Here is a 20,012-nt window from a genome sequence, read left to right as displayed (position 1 = left end):
TTACACAACTCTACAAAAAAAAAATTCTTTCTTTGTCCTAATGTTTATACTAGGTTTTTCCGGTTCGTTATTTACAGAAACGAAAATAAAATACCTTTTTTGGTATAAAATTTGCTTTTGTGATAGTTATAGTATTACTATCACAAGTATACTCATTTTTAAATTTTTTTATAATTTTTATTAATTTTAATACTTTCGAAAAAACCGCGCTAACCGGGTTTTTACGTTTACACAGTGCCACTAGATGGCACTCGAGTCATAAACAACGATCAGGTGTTTTGTACAAGCCCAGAAAAACTTAAAATGTCACGAAAGTGTAAATACGATGCTGATGCATTTTGTTTCATATTATGTGGTCAATTTATTAAAGTTCAAAAGCAAACTGTTTCATGCCATGTATTTTTTTTTCGTCTAATTACGATCTAAAATTTCGAAATTTTATGCTTTGCAATCAAAGTTCAATTTGGTGTTGACCCGTGTTATCATTAGGCCGTGAGCTCGTATGCCCGTTTAGGCCAATAACATTGTTAGCAGCGTAACGCCCAATATATCCATCAAAATAATTTCATTCTGATTAACTTCAGTCAATTAACTCTTCGCGCGTCCCGGCCCTTAGACTACTCCTTCCTTAATTGAATTAATTATTTTAATTGACTCTTTGACATGATTTGCGGAATATCACTTCGTTCCTGAAATCAGTAAATTTTATAAGAACTTTAAAATTTTATCAACTAATCTGCCTATATTTACGATACGTACAGTACGATAAGCTTATTTTAGCACAAATAAGAAAACGACATTTTAAAATCTTTGAACAGAAATTACTGGATAAATGAGAATTATTCTTTGCTAATCAAAGATATATTTTTTTAAATACATAAATTTTTTGGGCCGAAAATCACGCAAATTTTATGCTCCGGCAAATGAAAATTAACTACTTAAAAACGCATTTAAATACACAATACGACTGATCAATTTTAGTATTGTATAAAATGCTGAAATCAGTGCTTTTTTAAATAACAAAACTGTATAACAAACGTATACAAATGTTTTCGAAAACAAACCTCTAAACAAAGAACAAATTGACAAGAAACTTCGAACTGAACTTACTATTATCACGCCCCTAAGCAATTTCATGACCAATAAATCCTTTAAAGACTACCTAATCCGTACTAAGGACGCCGAATACGGAATGAAGGGACCGTATTTTTTAGGAAACGCCAATTTAAATCTCAACGCTACAGGAATATCTAACGTAGGCAAAATTCGACTGGACATGGCGTCAGGAGACAGGGCTGTGAACTTACCTGGATTGGACACATTGTTTAATGGTATTTTTTTATTACGAGTATTTGTATGTTAAGTTTCTTTTCTCTCTCTTTTCTTTTCTTCTTCTTTCTTTTCTCTCTCTCTCTCTCTCTTCGTTTCTTTTATTCTTGTGATAGGCGAATTCTAAGCTCGAGCGGTTAAATCAAATCATATTATTGCTCCCAGAAAGCAGCTACGCGATTTGATTTGAAAGGTGCAGTTGTAAAAAAATTGAGACATCTATCTCTTACTTTTGTTGTTTGTTGCTTATGTGGGTGGACGAGCTCACAGCCCACCTGGTGTTGAGTGGCTACTGGAGCCCATAGACATCTACAACATAAATGCGCTACTCACCTTGAGATATAAGTTCTAAGGTCTCAAGTATAGTTACAACGGCTGCCTCACCCTTCAAACTGAAATGCATTACTGCTTCACGGCAGAAATAGGCAGGGTGGTGGTATCTACCCGCGCGAACTCACAAGAGGTCCTACCACCAGTACAAGAGGTCCTACCTACTTTAAGTCTTTAATATAAATATCAACCGAAGACAAGTCACAAACGCTCACCTGGCCTCAAACTAGGATTCCCTGTACTACGGGGGCCAAAGACCGATACACATCTTCATTTTCGTTTAAATATTGTACAGATATTAATCACTCAGACCAAGAGCAAACAAACCTGTTAATTAAAGGAAGGGTTGCCGATGTGCAAACCGAACCTACGACAGTCAACTTTACAGTCAGGAGGAGGCTTTAATTACTGCAACACCGAGTCTAGATAAAGCAAGACGATAATAATAAATAAATCTAAATAATAATCTATATGCATAAAAATGAATTTCTGTTCGTTAATCTCGCTAAAACTCGAGAATGGCTCGACCGATTTGGCTAATTTTGGTCTTGAATTATTTGTGGAAGTCCAGAGAAGATTTAAAAGGTAGATAAATATAAAAATTCTCGGAATTAAATAAAAATAACAATTTTATTTTTCCTTTGATGTGTCCCCCGTCGGACGGATTCCTTTTGTTTGTTTTAAGTTTATTTTATACAAAAGTTTAGGTCTTTTGTTTATCGATTGAGGCATTACTGCTTCACGGCAGAAATAGGCAGGGTGGTGGTACCTACCCGCGTGAGCTCACAAGAGGTCCTACCACCAGTATATTCCTTTTGTTTGTTTTAAGTTTATTTTATACAAAAGTTTAGGTCTTTTGTTTATCGATTGAGGCACTACGAAGTCTGCCGGGTCAGCTAGTAATAATATAATAACTGCAATAACTCTTTAACAACATATCGTCTGTGACAACTCAATTTATGACAAACAAATCTATGTATCTAAATCATAATATTAATTCACATCTGTAACTGCGATATCTTAGATGGCATTAATGATCAATCATCACAGATGCAGCAACATCATCAATCAGGATAATCCCATAGAAGATTAATAAAGTTCAGCCATGCTATACACGAAGCGGCATGGGATTAAGTCCAAAGCTAACCAACAATTAATCCTTTCACTCAAGGTCCTGCAGCAGATAAAAACTCGGATACGAACGATGAAATGCGGCCCATCATTTCGGCTCAAGACAAAAGTGACTTTACAATATCTAATACCACCAATGTTACGGCTAATCCAATGAATATTATGACATATACTAGGATGTCTGAGAGCAATTAACGAATGCGCCATGAATAATGTAACGATGCATCGCTCTTTTAGAATTGAAGTGGCTTAATCCAAAATTCTAATTTTTTGTAAACGCCAAAGATATAATTGAAGATTTTAATACTTTAAGGTATGCGTTTGATTTAAAAGAGACGGAAAGAGTACGTTTGTCCTTTTCTAGACTAAAAGAGACTGTTCAATTTTATAAGCTAATAGAACACATGTTTATAAGTAGTTCAAAGTATAAAACTCATTTTCTTAAATTTTTTAGTTAGACCACTTCAATTCTGAAGGTGCGGCATGTTTAATTTTAATTATAAACAATTTCAATACCAATTGTTTTATTTGGATAATTTTGTTAGAAGTTCGTATTCGGTGTCTTAGGTATCAAATGGATGAATTGAAGCAAGAAATGACAATTGGAAATAAAGTTATGGAATTTTGGTAAAATTTTATAGGAAAATGATTTTGAAGACAAGACTATTTGTAGTGTGATTTTTCTATCTTCATCATACATAAGTATCATCAGGCACTACTGATCTGTGGACTTAGCGTAGGTTTTCGTGACGAGATCCAGGAGAGACTTGGTCCAGCAGTGGACAAATATGAGGTTACCAAATTATTTTCGAGACGTCTTCTTTAGCATTAAGTTCAGATAAATAGTCTCATGTTTGAAAATTAAATTACTTCATGCTTCAAATGGGCAAGTAAGAGGAAGAATAAGAGGCTTATGTATTATAAAAATCAAAATTAGTAAATAAAGGACCCACAATATTTCAATCGTTTTTTCAACTTTTTAGGAGGTTACGTTTTTTTATTGGCATTTTACTGATATGGCCTACCTCTGTTGTTATGATCGCTTATGGATGTCAAAAGCACCGAGTCCAGTCAACCATCCTCCCCCAAAATATTTTTCTCTCATTATTTTAAACTATGTATTTTTACGGTTTAATCTCGCATTCAGTATTGCTGTACCGAAAAAATACTAAGATTCCCTCTTCGATTCTTCTAAACGCTTTTTTTCCTACCTAAGCTGGTGGTCTTGAGAGACCATTTCAGCGTAACCCTAACAAGCAGGTGAGCTCAAACCTGACGACGTTGCTAACACCAACCCTAGCAAGAGTTACCTACCAAGACAATGCAAGGTCTACCACCCGATCGGAAACGCAACGCAGTGAGAAGATCCGGCAAAAAACTCAGTGGGCTGTGTCTGTGGGTTAATTTACTCGCCGAGCCCTTTGTCGCAAGCGACGGGTTTGACGAGAACAATGACCGGAAACATAAAAACGTTATAACACGTTTTTTGCAATCGAAATTTATAACGAGAAGAGATGTTAAATATTCCAACTTTATGGGGGTCAAATGAGAATGGCTAGATGTTAGAGGCCACGCCATCCACTATGTAGGTCCTCTGCGTTCTGAACCAAATTTCTGAACCTCGCCCAGGATAGAACCCGGGAGGGGTATTAGGGGTTACAGCTGTAAAGAACTCGCGGCTCAGACCTAGAATGTCCGGCCGGCGGAGTCCACTTTACCTCAACCACCGCGGCATAGCCACAGCCGGCAGGCTGCCAACCAATGCGCAGTATTTTTTCCAAATGCCAACTTATATACCTTGGATGACAATAAAAATCTAAATCAAAATAGATTTCGAAACACACATTACCTTAACACATAAATAAAACAAATAAAAAAATTATAACATATTGAATTTACGCAATACATTTGAAACGTTCGCGGTAAAACATTATTCGCATCGCGGAAACAAGTCGTGGTAAGAAAAAATAACTTTGTTACTTAGAAAACATCCAATTTTCTTGGGAACACAACTTGGACCTCAGTCAAAAAATTCTTACGGAGGCAATAAAGAGATTTTTGAGACGAATTAAGTTAATCGCTTCAGAACGACGATAAAATAATATTGAAACGTTTTCTTGTGAAGAACGGGATCCTCTTTGAACGTATTTTATGAGGAATAAAACTCACAGACTTCATTACGCTTTTAATTAGTATTGTGAATGAATCTTTTGCTGTGATCTTTGGTATCACCTTAAAAATAATTAGTTTTCTTTTGAATCCAGCATCTAATTAGATCGAAATTCAAACTGGCATGCACTAAAAATATAAGCAGTAAATAAACGGAAAAAAAGAATATTGCCCGTGTAGACAGACAAGCATACGGCCCACCTGATGGTGAGTGGTTACTGTCGCCCATGGACTTCAGCAATGCCAGGGGCAGAGCCAAGCCGCTGCATACCGATAAGTACTCTCCAGAAGTCTCATTTGAAGAAAGATATGTCATAGCGCTCAGGAAACACAGTGTAGGGGAGCTCATTCCATAGCCGGATGGTACGTGGCAAAAAAGATCTCTGGAAGCGCACTGTGGGTGAACGCAGTGGCTCCAGGTAGAATGGATGAACTCTACTCCGGTGGCGGGCGGTGCGATGATAAAAATGAGATGATGCTATCATCTCAAACAATTCTTCAGAGCACTCCCCATGGAACATACGGTACAAAAAACAAAGGGAACCGAAGTCCCTCCGCAGACCCAAAGGTTCCAAACGATCCGTGAGAATGGGATTATCGACAATCCGATACTGACTTAGCTTGATAGCTACGTACTGACACATTAAATTGTGTTCAATATTTTAGATTAATATCTCCACACAGACTAGATTTAAATGGAATCACTAAGTTCATCGCCAGTACGTTTCCATAGATCAGTTTTGCCACGTATCGTCTGACCTTTGAATTAACTTATCCCCACAGTGTTTTGAAATGAAATTTGACCTCTTTAACGATAGACACGTCTGAATATCTTTGCATTGCTAATAACCATGAACAACAGTGACCACTCACTCATATGTGAGACATATCCTATTCTGCGTTCTAAAATACATTCATATCTGATCATGATACAGACCATCCATCTATACCATCTATACAATCACACATGTGTAATTCATATAAATATTCCTATTGTCAACATTTGATTTCCGTGAGAGCTTTTGTATAAATTCTATGGATCAAATATGCTATTTCAGAAAATGGTCCATGCAGCTTTTATTTTGATTACATTATCCCTGGCATCGATTGAGGCCCATGAAATTGGCAAATCAATGAACCACGTGCCATCAATTTCGAGATCAGTAGTGAACTTAGGAAAAATGGATATATCCATTCATTTTAACGGGATTCCAGGTAAGATTTAGTCTAACTGAGGGTAAGATTTAAAGATATAACTACGCCTGCGTCGTAAAAGTAGTTATTTTAAATGAATTCTCCATAGCTCAACTTATACGTGAATATAGCTAAAGCAGTATTTTCTAAGATTTATACTATAAAATATTGTCCTTTTAATTTTGTTGGTTCTTGGAGATTAAATAAGATCACGTCTACTTGACGTTCAGTGGTAACAAAGGTCTGTACTACCATCCAATTCGCAACTCAATTATATAACAACTATTCGGTCTTCAAGCTAGATCTCACGAATTCATCGCTCTAAAATAAATATGAAAATTTTCACTATCGAAAATTCTAAATGCCTAATAATAACTTCCTTATCTCATTAATTTTGTTACTTTCTACCTACAGATAATCCAAAACAAGCAGGAGACCTTTTTCCAGTCTCTAATAGTGTTAATGTTCCAAAATCAGAATCTACCGAAGGTTGTTCTTGCTCAAAATATCATGAAAATAAAGAAACTTTGATGCCTAATCCGTTGGATATCGTTAGTAAAATTTTAAGGAATGATGACCTCTTTCTTAATAAAAACATGATTACTTCTCCACAATGTTGTGACACCCATGGCCATGAAGAAACAATATACTTCGAGTTCACCCCAAATCGTATCAATATCAATCCTCTGAACAATATGAACACAGAGATATACCCACCGTTATTATTTGACAGCATTGTGCCGAAAAGAACCTCAACTATTCGACCAAAAGCAGTAGATATATTTCTTTTCCCCAAAAGAAAAGATATGGTTACGGTTGATTACCCAAAAGATAAGCCAAAGAAGACCCTCCCTAATCCTGATATACAGATAGTTGGCGATAAAACTATAAAGAGTGACTTCAAATTAGCCTTTCCATCTTCTTCGGTGAAAAAAGATTTGGGTGTAAAACCTGTTAAAGAAGGATTGAAAGAAGAAATACAAAAGATTAGAGAAGAAGGTAACGTGAAAGCGAATGTTGTCTAACCATTTCTTGACAAAAAAACACGAAATTTTACGTGTGATATAAAATGTGAATTTTAGTAATTTTCAAATTAAAACAAAAACTGGAGATTACATCTTTTCTTTTTGCCTGAATAATTGAGGTTCATCCTTTTTTTCTTTCTTCGGTCCGTATCCTATGTAATAAATTGAGCATAAACTGCTTCCATTTTCTCCTTTTGCTTCTACCCTCTTACCTATCTTTATCCATGCTCAACACTTTTTTAGTTACACGTTTCTCGTATTTCATAGTTTAACATATGGCAATTAGTACGACATAGTAATTTTTTATTGCACTAGATATCACAACGTTAATACTTCCATATCCACATAGAGACCTTAGGTCTAACTCTCGACTGTATTGTGTAACGGTTGACCCGTGCGACTGAATGTCAGCAGAAACCAAAACCCTACTAGTTTAATTCCCAAGTTAAAAAAATAGCTTATTGTAGTTAAAAAAACCAATTCACGAATACAAACATTTTAAAACAGCTCAAAAAAGCATAAACGTTTAAAATTAAAACACGTACGCATCACAGCACAATGAAATAATACAATTCTGATCATTTTCAACGATTGATTTTTTTTTTTTGTTCAACAAACATTGCTCGTTAACCTTTGTATTCGAAGCATCAGTCGACTGTGAACTTTACAGTATGTTTGGAACCTGGTAATATTGTCGAGATCGTGAGCTCCGTAAACGAAGTGCGTGATTCGAATACTAAAAGTGTATCTACCCTCATTTACATTTCTATAAGCAAAGGAAATTATACAACGCTTAATGAGGCCCTGCCGCTTGATTGAGGTGGACGACTTCTGATTAATTTGACCTTTTTGGAGGAATACTCGTTAATTTTTTGGGTACTTTCATGACTGAATATTCTAGTGTTTCTCGTCGTGAGTGCTTAATTACAAGCAAGAACATGAGGGTATTCACTTAGTTTTGACTCAAGTCGTATGCTCGTATGCTTACAATAGCTAAGCCGCTGCCTGCCACTAAGTACTCTGCGCAAACTTATTTTGAAAAACATATGTGAACATTTGAAGAAGGGCATGATAGCGCGGGAAAATGCCGTACAGTTCATTTTAGATCCAGATGGTAAAAAAGAACTCTGGAAACGAGTACGTCTCTACCGCGCTCTAGGTAGTACGGACGAAGGCTGCTCCCATGGCAGGCGGTACAATATTTAAAATAAGATGACGGGATCGTCTCAAACAGTTCCTCACACCACTCTCCGTGGAACATATAGTAGAAAACACAGAGAAATTTTTACTGGTGGTAGGACCTCTTGTAAGTCCGCGCGGGCAGTTACTACCACCGAGCCCATTTCTAATGCGTTTCGATTTGAAGGGTGGGGCAGCTGCTGTAACTATACTTGAGACCTTAGAACTTATATCTCAAGGCAGGTGGCGCATTTACGTTGTAGATGTCTATGGGCTCCTGTAACCACTTAACACCAGGTGGGCTGTGAGTTTGTCCTTCCATATAAACAATTAAAAAAAATTAAAAATAAAATATCTCTGACAAACAACATTTACATTAAGGACTGACAAAAACAAATAGCGTGAAGCACTGGCACAAATGAGTAATTTACACTACACGGTCAGCTGCTGCGAACTGTATAAGTAGGCGCCGCCATATTGTCCTTGGCTGCTCTGACGAGCGCCTCTTACTTTATCCCTACACCACGGCCGACCGTCACGCGACATGCAACACACAGACAAAAAAGTTTGAGACGATGTAATAAAAGTTTCACTTTAATAATTCAGCGTGAATACTCACTGTTTATCTTTCCTTTGCTGTCGCTTCTTTTTGAACGCTCTTTTAACTCTTAACAAAAGGAAAGCGGCTCTGTCAATGGTAAGCACGGATGGCCGCTTGGCAGCGTTAGGTTCGTCCATCCCCTCCTCCTCGGACGGTTCATCGCACAACCTCAGGCCAAGCCATCGCGGTTTCGCGCCAGTCCTCGTTTTGACGTTGTCAGATGCACTCCAAGAAAGAAGATTATATTCAAAGGTTTATTATACCATGCCCATAATTTCACTTTACTATTATCTTTTTAATTAAAACAATAAACTGTTCACACTGATTATATATTTTAACGACCGAAAATGATTTTTATTTAATATTCACTTCAGCTAGAACGCCATCTGTAACAAAGAAAACATTTTTACGTTACTATTTTGGAAATGTACTAAGGATAGTAGGTACATAATAATAACTTAAAAATTATCGCTAAACATTAATTATGCCATAATTATCCGAAACATATTACGATCCAAAATTAAATTTATAGGCTGCAAACCAAACTATTCAAAATCATTTTGTGGTATACCGCTTGAGTGCATATCATCAAACCTGGCTATTTCTACTACGAATTAGTTATTAGTTTCAATTTGAAGGCTTTATGGGTACAATACAATTGATACAACAACCTTATGTGCCAAGGTAGGTGGCCGCATTTGTCTTGTGATCAATAGTAACTGTAGTATAAAGTACATTGATCCGTACGGAAATAAATACAGAAGTAAAACCCATAAAACCCAAGCAATGAATGACTGTAAATGGCAGAAGAAGACCGGGCCCAGTAGTGTAGGTTGGAAGAGACATGTCCAGCAGAGAATAATAAGCTATGGGCTGATGATGATGCTACATAAAAGTTATATTAATTTTCAAATTTTAAATACAGTTTCATGATTGAGAACTGTTTGCTCGAACAGATTGTTATTATTGTTATTATTATTTATTATTATATATAAATGGACCTCTTGTGAGTCCGCACAGGTAGATACCACCACCCTACCTATTTCTGCCGTGAAGCAGTAATGCGTTTCGGCTTTAAGGGTGGGGCAGCCGTTGTAACTATACTGAGACCTTAAATCTTATATCTCAAGATGGGTGGCGCATATACGTTGTAGATGTCTATGGGCTCCAGTAACCACTTAAAACCAGGTGGGCTGTGAGCTCGTCCACCCATCTAAGCAATAAAAAAAAAAAAAAAAACAGCAAGTATAGAACACAAACAATAAAGGCAAAAGTACTGACAGTTAAATCTCAAGAACATTGGTTTTGAATAAATTTACTTTGCTTCTACTGAAATATTGTAATATGCGACTTCAAAAAACAATTCGCGAAACTTATTAAGTCTAGACGGTACGTAAACAATTTCACTATCTCACTAAGCGTGCACGAATAGGTGAGCCTTTATTCCAATTCACATTTGTATTTGATAGCATCAGAAATTTGATATCAAACGGTGAATAACTTACCTATTCTGTAATATTTGTAATTATGCAGGGGAACTGACAGACAGGGAATTCTAGTTTGGAGCTGGTCACGTAGCTCCATGAAACCGATTTACATATAAAAATAAACGTAATCATATCTAGATATTAAACACCCAGAATTTACAAAGAAACCTGTTCCTTATATGACCTATAAGTATTATAGATATTTCTGTATGTTTAAGCCTATTTATGTTTACCTCAAGAGTTCTTAGAGACCTAGTTTGGAGGCTGGCAGATACTTCTAAGTGCTTAGTTTTTTGAACCTTTTTTTCGTCATTAATGTCGATTGGCTAGCATTAAGTCTAAGCTTTTAAGTTTAAGCTTGACAGTATTCTTCCGTATCAGCGTTGGCAACATCTTGATGAATTCTGGTAGCATTCATATCGAGTAGGCCGTGACCTAGTCTTAACTCCAAAGCAAGAAAAATGTAAAATCCTTTAACCAAATTCGAGAAAGATAAATCAATTAACAATAATGGAAATTCTTTGAACACCATCCACATTTGTGAACTCATATTATTAATAAGGTAAATTTTCTACTGACTTATCAAGGCTTTTTAGCGCTTTTTAATAAATTTCCTTTACGCTTTTGATCTTTTGTAGATGGGATAATCCGAGGGTCCGTTACGAATGAAACACAAAAAAATCCATATTTATATATCTTTTTCTTCGAATTTACCTACTTTCAATAAATGATCTTTCAAGAAATCGATGTTCGCAAAATTGTGGCTTCCTTATCATAGTTTATTGCTGTCGAAATCAAATGAATCTACAGTTCATCTTATGTAAGCGCTTACCGTCTTTCAAGGAAGATTAAAGGAGCTACAACTATCTTCTTTTGATACCTAAACTGAAAAGCAACTTGACAAAGCCCTCTAAGAACACTCTGAATGGAAATGGATGATGCGTTGGAAAAATGATATATGGAGACGAATAAGCGCAATGGTATATTTAGTGAGTAGATATGAACTTCAGTATCAGATTGAAGTTGTCGGGGCCTAGAAGATAATAAGCCCGGTGTGCTCCTATGTGCTGCGACTATTCAAAGCTGGGGTTCAAATACTCCAGAGACTAATCAAATTTTCTAAGGAAATTTGTACCTACTTGAGACGCGTTCTTGAACTACAACATCCAAACTGATCAATTTCCAAGACGGCACTTGAATTAAGTGGTATGCGTCATTAAAAGCTTTTCATTTTAAAACCGAAGTTCATATTGACGGAACACTCTCATACGAGTACAGCAAAATAAAGTCCCTGGATATATAATTTAATTTTGAAAATAACGAAAGACGACAGACATGCCGAGTGTAGCGCAAACAATTCCGGTCTGACCTTGGACCCTTCCCGTATTATCCTGGGATACATTTTAAAGTACAATGTGATACAAAAAATTTAATTTAATTTTAGGTTCCGTATAAATCAGTTTCTTGGTTACGAGATGATTTAAAATGTGTCTCCGAGATGACACAGCCATTCTTAATAGCATTAAAGTAATCAACATTCGTACTGATCACGTCTATTTAACTAGAACAAAAACAAGTGCATAATAATGTAATCAGTAGTTATATTTTCCTACCGGAAAAAATAAGGAAAGGAAAAAATAAGAATAGGTAGCTTTGAGAGGCTATTTCAGCGTTACCCTAGCGTGTAGGTAAGCTCTCGGGGCTCAAACTGGAGATATTGCAAACACTGGCCCTAGCCAGAGCAGTGCTTCGCAGACTTCGCGGCCCAATGAGAAGATCCGGCGAGAAACTCAGTGGACTGCGACTGTGGGTTAATTTACACGCCGAGCCCTTCGTCGCAAGCGACGGGTTCGGCGAGGACGGTGACCGGTCCGTAGTAGTGGGTAGTCCAAGCTAGGTACTAACTTTCTACCAATATCTGCCGCATAAAAATGATGCATTGCTATTTGCAGACTCCATTTAAGGAAATCTCTGCCTGAAATCTGTTTTTGGTAATGATGGGTGAGCTCTCTATGAATAAACAGGGAACAGGAAATTTAGCTTAAGGCCAATATACAAATTAACTAAAGGTTATAATACGATATTTTACAGTAACCCTTACTACAAGCAAGTTTATTAGGAGGTTATTTATATCATTCGTACATCACGGAATCCTAAATTTGAATAAATGACCTGAAGTTTACGACCGAACCTCGTTAAATGTATAAAAATGAGATGCATTACGTGTCGTGTTTATGAAAACACTCCTACATGAAATTTCCATTTCTTTTTTTTTACATTCCCTTTTCCACCTTCTTTTTGTGTTTTCACTTCTTTTTGTGGTTTTTTTATCCGTCTCTTTTTTAATACGCTTTAATTAGCTTCAGACGTATGTATGTTAGTATGTAACGGAATCTTTGACCATAATTTTGCCCCCTCCAAAACGTCGAATTAACTCGAAATTTGGTATACTTATAAGGACCGATGACAACTCAATATTAAAAAAAAATAAAAATAAAATAAAAATTTTGTAATTCAACTAAAAAATTAAAAATAAATTACAAAAACTAACAAAATACGCTTTTATTAAATTTTTATTTTCTATTGAAAACCCAACAAAAAATTAGTATCAGTAGTTATAAATATTTTATGAACAGATATGAGTAGAAGGGTTATTTTAAAATTTATTTTCTATTTTTTAGTTGGATTTTCTATAAAAGCGTATTTTGTTAGCTTTTTTAAACTATTATTTTTTAAACATTCTTTTATTACAATTCGATAGAGCTATCCGGGCTATCTGGACTTCAAATAATTTTAATTTAACTTTATCGATTCATTAATTGTTGCACAAATATACTGGTAAGATGTAAAGTGGAGCAAGGTAAGCTTTATAAAATCATTGAAATATGAGACAAATGAGGCCTTAATTAGATCAAACAATGCCTGAATAGCTTAACTAAATGAAATAATTATATAAATAAAAATTTAACAGTTACGCTAATAAATAACAGGTCACCGTCAGATAGCTTAATCTAATAAAAGAAAAATAACTTGGACGTAAAATTTTTACGATTTTGAATCACTATAAAATCTACAGAAGTGTTCAGGTATTGAGTGGCCATGAATCCATTACGGAAAATCTCTCTTAATTAACGGAGTATAAAGGCTCTTCGATCAAGATCCAAGCTGATTTGTTGTTAACAAAAAAAAGGAAGTTTCCTCCTTGTTGAATTAAAAATAATTGATGTATTGACCAAAGTACCTACTGCTGTACTTTTTTTTTATTGCTTGGATGGGTGGACTCACAGCCCACCTGATGTTAAGTGGTTACCGGAGCCCATAGACATCTACAACGTAAATGCGCCATCCACCTTGAAATATAAGTCCTAAGGTCTCAGTATAGTTACGGCGGCTGCCCCACCCTTCAAACCGAAACGCATTAACTGTTTCACGGCAGAAATAGACGGAGTGGTAGTACCTACACGTGCGGACTCACAAGAGGTCCTACCACCAGTAAAAAAATCTATGTTTCGAAATTCCCAACCAGTCCATATTCCTGACCGTTCAACACCGTCCAATCGACTGGTTTTCTATATCTATACTAATATTATAAAGAGGAAAGATTTGTTTGTTTGTTTGTTTCGAATAGGCTCCGAAACTACTGGACCGATTTGAAAAATTCTTTTTCCATTAGAAGCCGACATTGTCCCTGATGAACATAGGCTACTTTTTTTAATTTTTATTTTATTTTAGTTTTTTGGTTTCATGTGTGTTTTAATGTTTCCGAAGCGAAGCGAGGGCGGATCGCTAGTTTATGTTTAAAAACAAACAATAAAGAAATTTCCTTAACACCGACGCGGCCGTCGTAAACATCCTACCTGTCATCACAATAAACCTTCAAACACCTATTACACTCGATGTTTAATAATCCTAAAACTCTCTGGCACTCATAAGACATAACAACCTATAAAATTCAGCACCTAAACGCGGCTTTCAACCTCGAAAATGCTCAATAAAACGGAAAACAACAAAAGATGCGAAAGAGCCTCGCCTAATTGACAGCTCTGAAATACAGACCGATTCAAAAACAGAAAAAAAAAAAAAAACGAATCGCGATGGCCCCGAAGGAGAAAATTCATCTTCATAACAAGGTTTTCCTCTTCCTATTATTTTGTTTGAAGCCTAAAACTGAATAAATGAAGGAATCTATTTGCGCGCGAATCGCAGCGAAAAAAAGGTACTGCAGTATTATAAGTTTTTATAAAAAGAAGTTAAGAAGGTATTAATTGATAGATGTAATATGCAAATAAATGTTTACGTACTATTGTTTGGTCAATTATTAAAATTGAAGATTTAGATTTAATTTATATACTGCCCTTACTCTTAAAATTTAAAATTTAAATAAATTAATTTAAAATTTAAATGTTATTGAAATATGGCAAAAAAAGATGTGTGGTGTCGTGGGACACCGAACAGGAACGAAGTTCTTTAGTAAAAAAATATTAATTTTAAGTTCTATTCGAGGTATAAAGAAATTAAAACTGGAGGTTTCGCAGCAACCCACGGTCATTCGCGCGAACTTATTGTGGTACACTTCATTCACGGTTGTTTGCATAAGAGTTAGTGTATTGCGCAAACGAACGCTCTGAGATCGTGGTCAATGAATGATAAAAAAATATGTTATTTTTTGTACGTTATTACAAAGTTAAGTCGTACACTGTGTGCATTACTAATATGTACGTTATTACAAAGTTAAGTCGTACAATGTGTACATTACTAATAAAAATCTTACGTTACGGACGTTTTTTCCCGGTTAGGGTACCCCTCCGCATTCTCCCATAAGGAACTTCGTTCCAAAAATTATCGGATAATGTACTTTTTAATGATTTAATACTAAAACCATTTTATAGTCTATACTAATATTATAAAGAGGAAAGATTTGTTTGTTTGTTTGTATTGAATAGGCTCCGAAACTACTGAACCGATTTGAAAAATGCTCTCACTGTTTGGAAGCTACACTATTCCCGAGTGACAAAGGCTATAATCTTTTTGGAACAAAATTAGGTATCCTTACTAAAACTCCAATAATGTAACCCAAGGTGTAAAGAAATACCTAAAATATTCTTTACATCGCCTGCCCTGCGAAAACGATTGATGATAGAATATAATAATGTACTACGACTTTGTAGAACCCATTATGATGTACAAAAAGTGTCGCGACAACATATTATAGTTATGCCGCAATAAGTGTTATTTTATAAAAAAAATTAAACAACGTCAAAAATCGTTGAAATTTTTGTTAGAGACCCGAGCGGAGCCCTAGCGGGCCACTAGTATTAAATAAAACAAAAATAAATCAGTTTACGAATAGAAAAGAAAATTGTACTTTCATAATAACGAATTTCTTTAATAATAATAAATTTCTAAGTCATTCACCCTGTATTGAAAGCGTCATGAACCAACCAACCTTTACTACCAAGACAATAAATATAAACGCCTTAATCTCCGGTCTGCTAACAGTGTTGGATAGGTTACAATGAAAAAATGAGGTTCTAGCAATCCTTAGGTTACAGCTTTACATGTCATTATTTAGTTTTGGGTAGTAAGGACTTTTTAACGAGCTAAAGAACTCTTCAATGCTTATGGGTTGCCGAAGATTACGACCCGGGGCTCACGGGCCTCTTTCGAACGTAAGGTTTATATTTGGCTTTAATAATGGGCATCTTACCTTTTAATCAGTGACTCGCTATTATTTTGCGACAGGCAGACCTTCGAAAACATCTCATCACATGACGAGCGTAAATCTATTGACGTTTTCCGGTAGCCATATTGTTTTATCGTTTTCCTTTAGGAAACCACGCGGCCAGTAAAAATGTCCACAAAACCCGTAATTAATATTTTAATCAACGTATGAAGTTGTAATGGCCTGTTAACTTTTTTGTTTCCTCCGGAAGCCGGCGGCAGTTATTGTGTAATAAGGCGATAGCTTCGTAGGGATGTCACTGCGTTTTTTGTGTGAATATTTGTTCCTATACATCACACGAAGATTTATTAAAGTAATTAGTAATAAATTAAAAGTAGGCTTAACCGTCGTTTAAATAGTCATGTTCTAAAAATATATATAATTTAGTATTTAATGACTGATTTAATCGGTTGAAAGATTTAATTTTTCGAGATTGTTTTTTTAGGTTTTTGTAAATTATTTATTTTTGTAACTTATTAGAGATTTTTTATTTTTATTTATTGCTTACATTGCTAGATGAGCTCACAGGCCACCTGATGTAAAGTGGTTACCGGAGCCCATAGATATCTGCAACGTAAATGTCGCCACCCACCTTTAAACGTAACCCACGTTCTAAGGTTTCATTTTTAACTACGGCTGTCCCGCCCTTCAAGCCGAAACGCATTACTGCTTCACGGCAGAAATAGGCAGGGTGGTGGTACCTACCCGTGCGGACTCGCAAGACGTTCTACCACCAGCTATATTTTTGAATTTAAACAAATTAGCAAAATTCCAATACATAGAAAGATTACCAAAACTACATGACAGCTTGTAGCGACGCGAAATATAATGTATTCGCAGTAACTAAACCAAACTTTTCGGTCGCATTTTTTTAAGAAGTTTTTTCATTTGTATTCAATGTAATAAATACTGGATAAAAATTTCATCCCTGAACATCGACGACTCGCTAAATATGCTGTCGTTAAACTACATATCTATGGATTATTATGAGTTTTTACGACTTTTTTACAGCCGGGTGCACTCTCGCTCTACATCACCTACATCATGCGATTTACACATTACGTCTAGTGGACTAACTACACATTGCCATTGAATTTATGGGAAACGTTAATAAGATATTTTGAGCAGAATTCGTTTTCTTCATTCTATTTTTGGCAGTGTCTTTTTTTTATTCAGCGAACGTAAAATTTGATTAGATAATTTTAGTTATAAAATAACATTAGTATCGCATTACTTATATCTACGCGTTAAGGCGACCGTCCTAAACCTACTGATGTCAAAAGTGATATCAAGCCTTGCGATGTCAAAAAAATTATTAGATAACTAGCTAACCTGGCAAACTTCGTAATGACTCAATCAATAAATAAAAGACCTAAACTTTTGTATAAAATAAACTTAAAACAAACAAAAGGAATCCGTCCGACGGGGGCCACATAAAAAGGGAAAGCAAAATTGTTATTTTTTTTTAATTCCAAGCATTTTCTTAATTATCTTCCTTTTAAACCTTCCCTGGACTTCGACAAATAATTCAAGACCAAAATTAGCCAAATCGGTCCAGCCGTTCTCGAATTTTAGCGAGACTAACGAACAGCGATTCATTTTTATATATGTTACCGGAAATGTATGAAATCAAGGAATTGTATACAAATCCTAGGAAATGTGTACAATTCCGATACTATTTAGGAAATGTACAAAATATTGTTTGAAAAACTATTTAATGTATAGATATCCTAGGAAATGTATAAATTTCCTCGGAATTGTATATAATTCCAATATCGTATTAGGAAATGTATAAAGTAAATGCTTTCTGTAATAAAACACGTTGTTAATAATATTTTTTTATTATAACACTATTGAGACAATCGTGTAACAGTCATACCGTAAAATAATAATAATATATTATCTTACTAATTAAACCTTCTAAAATCAACTATCTATTAACTTTTAACGTATCACAAAATCAACTTATATTTATTCTTATAAAATCAAATTTTCATTTGGCAAGTAATCAGCCTGATAATTAAGTAATTATAAATGTCAAAGTATAAAAGTAAATCTTTATATTATAATACTTTGTCAGTCCATATAGCTATTTATTTTTGCAGGGTAAGCTCGAATGGCATTTGGAAGTACATAATACTTTATTTTTAAAACACAGACATCTTGATGTAGCACAGTTTTTCTTGCAAAGGCACTTCTTAAATCCCTGGCCGGTTCCAGTGGATTGCAAGTTGGCAACTGACCGTAGTGCAAGACTCGTCCCGCTGTCCCCGCGTACCCACCAATATCTTAAATGTTTTACATTTCCGATTGCTATTTAGGAAATGTATAGATTTCCTAGGAAATGTGTAATGTGTAAGTATAATATAATTTATTTCACACATTTCCGTGCGATTTTAGGAATTACATACATTTCCTAGGAATTGTATACAATGACGGATTACATACATTTCCGGTAACATATATATATAAATTTTAAGTTAAACCAAAAATATGGAAGTGAAAATTTAAAAGTTACACGCTGAGCTAGCTTTTGATGCAAACTAAAGTGCTACGCGTCCATCGAATGCAGTTACAGAGTCTCTCAGAAAGAGAACGCTTTTAAAACGGTTGCACAGTTCAAAAGCTTTTTTTTTAAAAGCACTTTAATACTAGTACAGAAAAAGCTGACTTTAAAATCAACGTCACTTATAAGTTTCATTGTGTAGCGTAATTCTACCGTGAGGTCTTTCAGTATGGACTCTAGGAGAGAGAGATGTAACATAATATCACTAATCAGCCTTACATCTAAATAAAAGCGTACTAAATACACAGTATCTTTCGTCCTGTGGTATCTACATCTTCTATATCTACTGGATACTAGGTGATAGCTGATCTGCCCATTTAAAACAAAATTCAATCTACTGGCCATTTAAAATAAACATCGACTGACTTGGATGCGCAGTAATTAGCGCCACTGACTATTGGGCATACGGGAAAATGTTTGTGGGACGAACAAGTTTGTTTTTCTCTTTACCTGGGTGTTTAATATTTATATAATTATACGTTTATAACCAAGTCCCCACTGATTTTCTTGCCGATTCTTCTCAATGGGACGCGTTTCCGATCCGGTGGTAGATTCTGCGAAGCACTGCTCTTGCTCGGGCTAGTGTTAGCAAATTTGCCAGGCTTAGCCCCGTGAGCTTACCTACACGTTAGGTTAAGCTGGCATAACATATCGATGCTACCAGCATAGGTAGGCAAAAAAAAAACGGGGATTCCTAGCCTGAAACCAGATGTGTGCTTTTTCGCCGATTATTATTTATTTATTTTTAAGTTTTAGATTGTTTCACACTAGAAATTCGCATTTGTTCACATAGTTACTTTATTTTTTTCTTGGGGTATATCAATCAACCTCTAGAATTTAATTACGTAAATTATTTCAAAAATTCGCTTCTTAAAATGGTTGCATACATTTTGGCTGTGCGGTATGGGTATAGAAAAACAATCGACCATCTCTACCTTGTGGTTGTTGACGACTAAGGGCTGGAGCATAGACAGCAGCATTCTCTGAGTAATATATGACCATATTTTTATTTTATTAAATAAATTACGTCATTAATTAGAAGTTACGACATTTTTACATTACTCTACAATATAGAAATGTATGGAAATTATTTTACTGTAAGTTTATTCATTAAATCAAAATGCAAGGTAGTTTAATAACCTAAATATTGCATATTGCTAAGCGACATTCACTTGTAGCGTATTATAAACCCGCATGAGCAGGTATCGCAATACTGTCCATTTCTGACGCATTCAGTGATGCGTTCTGAGTTGAATAGGGGACAGTTATTGTCCGGCAT

At 35.3% G+C, this 20,012-nt stretch overlaps 2 protein-coding genes across 3 annotated transcripts in view; one reads left to right on the top strand and one right to left on the bottom strand.

Annotated features, from left to right (window-relative positions):
* wake (ankyrin repeat and fibronectin type III domain containing protein wide awake) overlaps positions 1-20,012 on the bottom strand; it is a 284,830-nt gene that overhangs the window by 183,301 nt on the left and 81,517 nt on the right. For both annotated transcript variants that reach the window (XM_089734489.1, XM_089734493.1), the window contains exon 2: positions 8,977-9,344. In XM_089734489.1, the coding sequence (XP_089590615.1) occupies positions 8,977-9,095 (119 nt within the window). In that variant the 5' untranslated portion in view covers positions 9,096-9,344. The remainder of the gene's footprint in view (positions 1-8,976; positions 9,345-20,012) is intronic.
* Positions 5,909-7,178, top strand: LOC149501158 (uncharacterized). Its single transcript, XM_089734404.1, has 2 exons — positions 5,909-6,184; positions 6,563-7,178. Exons 1-2 carry the CDS (start codon positions 6,006-6,008, stop codon positions 7,176-7,178), a joined length of 795 nt encoding a protein of 264 aa, XP_089590530.1. The 5' UTR covers positions 5,909-6,005.

Source organism: Bombyx mandarina, chromosome 17, assembly GCF_030267445.1.
Source record: "Bombyx mandarina strain Sakado chromosome 17, ASM3026744v2".
In the NCBI taxonomy this organism is placed as follows: Eukaryota; Metazoa; Arthropoda; class Insecta; order Lepidoptera; family Bombycidae; genus Bombyx; species Bombyx mandarina.
Note: the sequence above shows the minus strand (reverse complement) of the source record. Positions and strands in the feature narration are given on the sequence as shown.

Coding starts and splice junctions, on each gene's coding strand:
- LOC149501158 (XM_089734404.1), top strand. CDS start 6,006: ATGCTATTTCAGAAAATGGTCCATGCAGCTTTTATTTTGATTACATTA. Junction 6,185..6,562: donor GGGATTCCAGGTAAGATTTA/GTCTAACTGAGG, acceptor TTACTTTCTACC/TACAGATAATCCAAAACAAG.